This window comes from Hippoglossus stenolepis, chromosome 10 (genome assembly GCF_022539355.2).
Source record: "Hippoglossus stenolepis isolate QCI-W04-F060 chromosome 10, HSTE1.2, whole genome shotgun sequence".
Classification (NCBI taxonomy): Eukaryota; Metazoa; Chordata; class Actinopteri; order Pleuronectiformes; family Pleuronectidae; genus Hippoglossus; species Hippoglossus stenolepis.
The window spans coordinates 3,837,919-3,843,076 of NC_061492.1; the positions used below are offsets into that span (position 1 = coordinate 3,837,919).

Consider the following 5,158-nt stretch of genomic DNA (forward strand, 5'->3'; position numbering starts at 1 on the left):
TCTCCCTCCAGACTTGTCTTGTGCATTGAAAGGGGCAAAGTTTCTGCCTCACACACACACACGCACACGCACACACACACATTGGTGATTTCAGACTGTGCAACTTCTAAAACTTCATCCAGCTCCTGGTTCAGAAGCTTTTCAGCCGTTTCCCGACGACCCTGCCGCCCCTCGCCACTCTCTGGCCCGGCTGCTCCTTGGACAGCGGGCAGTACTTGATGGTGTGCGCGTTGTCCCCGTTGGCGCTGCAGAGGGGACAGGTGTACGCGCGGAGGATGGGGCACAGCACTCTGCCGTCCGCCGTCTTCAGGATGTGGGTGCCGTACACCTCCTCCGGCGCGCCGTTATTCCGACAGAAGACGCACACCTTCGGCTCCGGCTTCCCCCTCGGAGGAGTCTGCTTGCGCCGCCGCTCCATGGAGAGCAGGTCGAGGCCGGCGAAGCTTCCCCTGTAGGGGGGCGACTCCCTGTCCCTGTCCCCGGCGAGGTGCTCGTACGGCCCGAGGAGAGAGATGCGCTCCTTCAGGTCGTAGATGGAGATCGGCGGGGAGCCCGGAGCCGCGCAGCAGCAGCAGCAGTCCGAGTGCGCGTCGCTGTCCCTGCCGTGCGCAATTACGCACGAGCAAACCGGGGAGTCGTCCTCCAGACCCAGGGTGGCCTTCAGAGACTCGGTGATGGAGTTCGGGCTGAAGGCAGGACTGTTGATCTTAGTCTGGGCCACAAGTGTGGACAGGCCGAGGTAGTCGTTCCAGAAATTAAAAGTGTAATCACAGGGAGAGCGCGCGTCCAGGAAGCTGTGATCCAAGAAATCCATCCTGTCAGGAGGGTTGAACGTCCGCAGAGGAGAAGAGCTGTTCGGGACGATGTGCTCCTCAGTGGGAGGGGGGGAACCTGAGCAGGGGATGTGCGCTCTTCTCTCGCTGGCTCCAGTGTGAGGAGGAGGCAACATGTAGGCGCGGGTAAGTTCCCCCGGAATAAAGCAGGGAGGCGTGGTTTGGTTCGAGTTGATTATCTCTCCGGCCCCACAGGAGGGTCTGCAGAGCCGAGCCGGGAGCAGCTGAGCCCCGGAAACCGTCCTCCTCCCAGACTGGAATGATAATGATACACTTTACTTACACAGCAGCTTTAGAATAACAGGGACAAGCTGCTGTGTGTGGAAGGCAAACTGTAAGAAACTATTAGAAACACTTTGAAGATCACACTGCAATAAATACAGACATAAAAATGGTATGGGTGGATGGATGGATGGATGGATGGGTGGATGGATGGATGGTTGGGTGGATGGGTGGATGGATGGATGGGTGGGTGGATGGATGGATGGTTGGGTGGATGGATGGATGGGTGGGTGGATGGATGGATGGATGGATGGATGGATGGATGGATGGATGGATGGATGGATGGTTGGGTGGATGGATGGATGGGTGGGTGGATGGATGGATGGATGGATGGATGGATGGGTGGGTGGGTGGTGGGTGGGTGGGTGGATGGATGGATGGGTGGATGGATGGATGGATGGGTGGGTGGATGGATGGATATAGATTGGTGGATGAATTGATCTCAAACTGGGAAATTCCAGATGATGAAAAATTTACAAAATATCAAGACTAAAAATATAAAAACTGTACATAATACATAAATAACATATATACATAGTGTATTATAGCAGGGTCCGTGCAAGGTACAGGTATTGGGGGGGGGAGGGAGAGGTAAAAAGAAGATAAAATAAGACTAAAATTATTAAAATAGGCAGAAGATCAGAAATCTGAGAAAGAACAGCTATAAACTTTTTTGCTTAGAATGATCATTTCTTACTTTACTCTGTCCTTGTATTCCTTGTTTTGGTTTTTCTTGGCAGTTTAAATCGAACGTGTGTATTTTGCTTCTTGATGGAAAACAACAGTTCAGTTTGCATTAAGTATAAAAAGGTTTCAGTGTCTAAACACCGAGGAGCTGTTTGCCTCCAGATGCTGCGTTTGCCTCCAGCAGCAGTTTAAAGTGAGACTCCTGTGATTTTGTCCAAAGTTGGACGACTTTCAAAGGACAAAAAAAAAAAAGAACCGTCAGCAGCGAGAAGACACTTTGGCTTTTTTTTGTCCATAACAGCGAACATCAGCAGTAAAGTGTTGGGGTCCAGCAGGAGAACGTCAACAAGCAGGTTGTGAGGTCAGTTCTCACCACCTTCACTCTGACTTCCAGTTTCTACCTCCTGGCAAAAGCAACACATTTTAATAATATTTTTACATTTTACATAGTGTTTATTACTATAGTTTGTATTGTTTTTAATTGACGATATTGCATTTATTCAACAACCCCAATCTGTGACGTTCTGTGTCTCCCTCCCGTCCACATTTATGTATTTTATGTTGTTTTTATTGTTCGTGTCTTCCTGCAAATTCAAGTGGCCCTAAAGTTGAAGTTTTCGTCTCGACCATTGTTCATGCATTTTTCTCATGTGACCCTGAATGTTTGGTTCGGGGCCAACTATTGGTCCAGGGATCCGCTCCAATGACCCTGAATTACCTCATCTGGGTTATTTTCTCTGATTGGAGGACATTATAAAACTGTTTTCACAGCTGAATATTAATAACAAAGTTGCGTTCTCATGGTTCTTCGGCAGTTCTCCAGTTTGGTGTGCGATCCCAAAACTATTTTTGCTCCTCAGACTTTCTTTCAATCTTTGCATTTTCATTGTAAACCCAGACATCTGCAGCAAACTTCAAATCCAAACAGCACAATCTCTTTGTTTCAGACGCGGTTAGAGGCTTGGGAAACATTTGCCTATTACCCCCAGATTCTGAGGAAACTTACAAAAGAGTCCTAGAGGCTCGATTTGTATATTTTCACGTCTGTCTCAAAATAAAACCCAGTGAGGATTGTAGGTTTTCTGCCACAACTCTTCCACGTGGAGTCGCACTGGGCAGAGACGTACACTCATGGCCATGTATGGAGAGGAGGAATAGTTATGGCAACAAAAAACGTTCTCAGTGAACATGTCGTTGATAAGACAGACTTGAAAATATGTGAATCTACTGTAGCTTTTGCGAGACAAATTATTTCTTATGTCCTGAAAGTTTCTATTTTAGGAAGAAAGAAAAACAATCTAGAATTGGCACTTAGAGCTCAGAACACCCCCAAGGCCCAACACGCCCTGAACTGCACAAAACACAAGTTCCTTGGCCGAACAGCAAAAGCAAGAGTTGAAACAATTATTTAAATTAACAGAAAAATAATTAAGCAACAGCTTTAATAATTGATGAATAAGTTCAATCAATTTTCAGGTAGAAAAAGAAAGAAAAAAGTGAAAGATTCTCCACATTCTCACGCTCCAGCTTCTTCACATGTCGCAGGGAGATCGAACTGAATCTCTCTTGGATTGTGCGAAGTTACAATCGGCGCAGTGATCGATAAAGAAACGAGTTGTTAGTTGACCCAACAACACGAACTTCTGACAAGACAAAGGAACCAGCTCCAATCTACAGAAACTAGATTCACAGACAAAGAAACAAGTAAAAGCCTTTTGTCTTTGTTTGGCTGACGGGAATTTTTTTTTTTTACACAATAACAACGACCTTTTGGCACAAAGACCGAATCGGCACGTTGCGTTTGAGCACTTAAAGCGATGCTTCCTGCACTGATGAACCTATAGTGAGTGGTTCCACATGGAGCTGCCGTGTCCTCCCTGCACCTGTTCTGCTTCCCCTGAGCCCACGGCTTTGTGCTCACAACCAGCCTCCTCTGCTCCATTGTCTACAGCGGCCCGTTTAACTTCATTAATATGCATTAAAACAGAGTGTGCCACATGTGTTCCTGTGTGTGTGTGTGTGTGTCAGTCAAATCCTAGAAAGACAGGCTCCCCAGAAAAGGACACTAACTCTGTTTCTATATTTTCATCTCCAGTATTAAAAGACGGTAAAAGTTGAGACAAGCTAAACTCCAGTTTGCTGCCATTGTGTTGGTTTTCATTGATGAAATGAATCGATATCTGTCGACCACATATTAAACGAGTCTCTGAAAATGAGCCTGTGATTCAGCGTTACAGGGAAATTTATATTAAAAAAAACCCAGAATCCATGGTTTTGTCCTCTGGATTCGGTTTTGTATTCATGCCAGTGTATCACAGCTTTATGAGCAAGTGTTGGTTCCTCGGCCCGCGTTCGTCGACAGTCTCTATAAATTGCGAAGTGAGAGATCTGCACTCCGTGTCACGACTCGACTTTAAATCATGCTAAAATCTAAAAGAAAAGATGCGTGATGTGCCCAAAAAATTTGCATGGCCTTATAAATCCTGACAACGAGAATACATTTGCCTGTGCTTTGAAAAATAAAAAAAGTTTCCCCGCGTGTGTAGACGGCGTAAAGCATGAAAGAAAAATCATGTTAGCGAGACAGTTTCTTCCATGTGAGAATAAATTATCATCAGAATACAGCACATGGTCCGTTTTCAAGGTCACCTCCAGCTCTGCATGCACAAAGGAAATCATGAGAGAGCATTTAAAAGATGAATGGCTGCCACATCACAATAGATATATTGCACGAGGGGCGATATGACATGTGGCTCTGTTGCTTCAGGGCGCCTGTATTGCTCCCGATGCAAAACATGTCAGGCAGCAACAAAGAAAGTATTGATGGTGAATATGAAATACAGTCACTTTTACATAAGAGGCGGCGGATTCAGGGTCCCGGCATTGAAATAAAGGCAGCAGCGGATTTTACACAATAAAAGCAGGAGTCAAATAGGAAAAGTGCTTTTAAAAACACCACAAATATGAAAATTAGACAAACACCAAAGACAGAGAAGAGTTTCAGTGTGGTTACAGCGATAAATCGCCCTAAAGTTAATAAAGGAAACTAAGTGCAAAAGAGAAAAATGAATCAGTCAAAGACAAAGAGACAGTTTTTTAAATTTAAATCTCAAAGTTAATGATTGTTTAGGATCATGAGGACGTCGGTTTCATACGTGTGCAGAAGCACAGACGCCAACTGTAGCTTCGCCAACACGCTAACAGCACATGATGACCGATTGGTTTAGATGTGAGGAACCTTACACATTCATATTCTTCAAGCATATTAAAAGGCTTTATTTATTAGTTATATTAATAATTCAAAATCTGTAACTAGAGGCCCCTGATGGTGTAATAGAAAATGTTCATGTTAATAC

At 45.1% G+C, this 5,158-nt stretch overlaps 1 protein-coding gene across 1 annotated transcript in view; it reads right to left on the reverse strand.

The window, feature by feature from the left end:
- LOC118116504 (nanos homolog 1) overlaps window positions 1-1,002 on the reverse strand; it is a 1,825-nt gene extending 823 nt beyond the window's left edge. The window contains exon 1 of the mRNA XM_035168235.2: window positions 1-1,002. This exon is cut by the window's left edge and continues 823 nt beyond it. Coding sequence (XP_035024126.1) covers window positions 131-949 — 819 coding nt within the window. The 5' untranslated portion in view covers window positions 950-1,002 and the 3' untranslated portion in view covers window positions 1-130.
- Window positions 1,003-5,158: the final 4,156 nt, after the last annotated feature.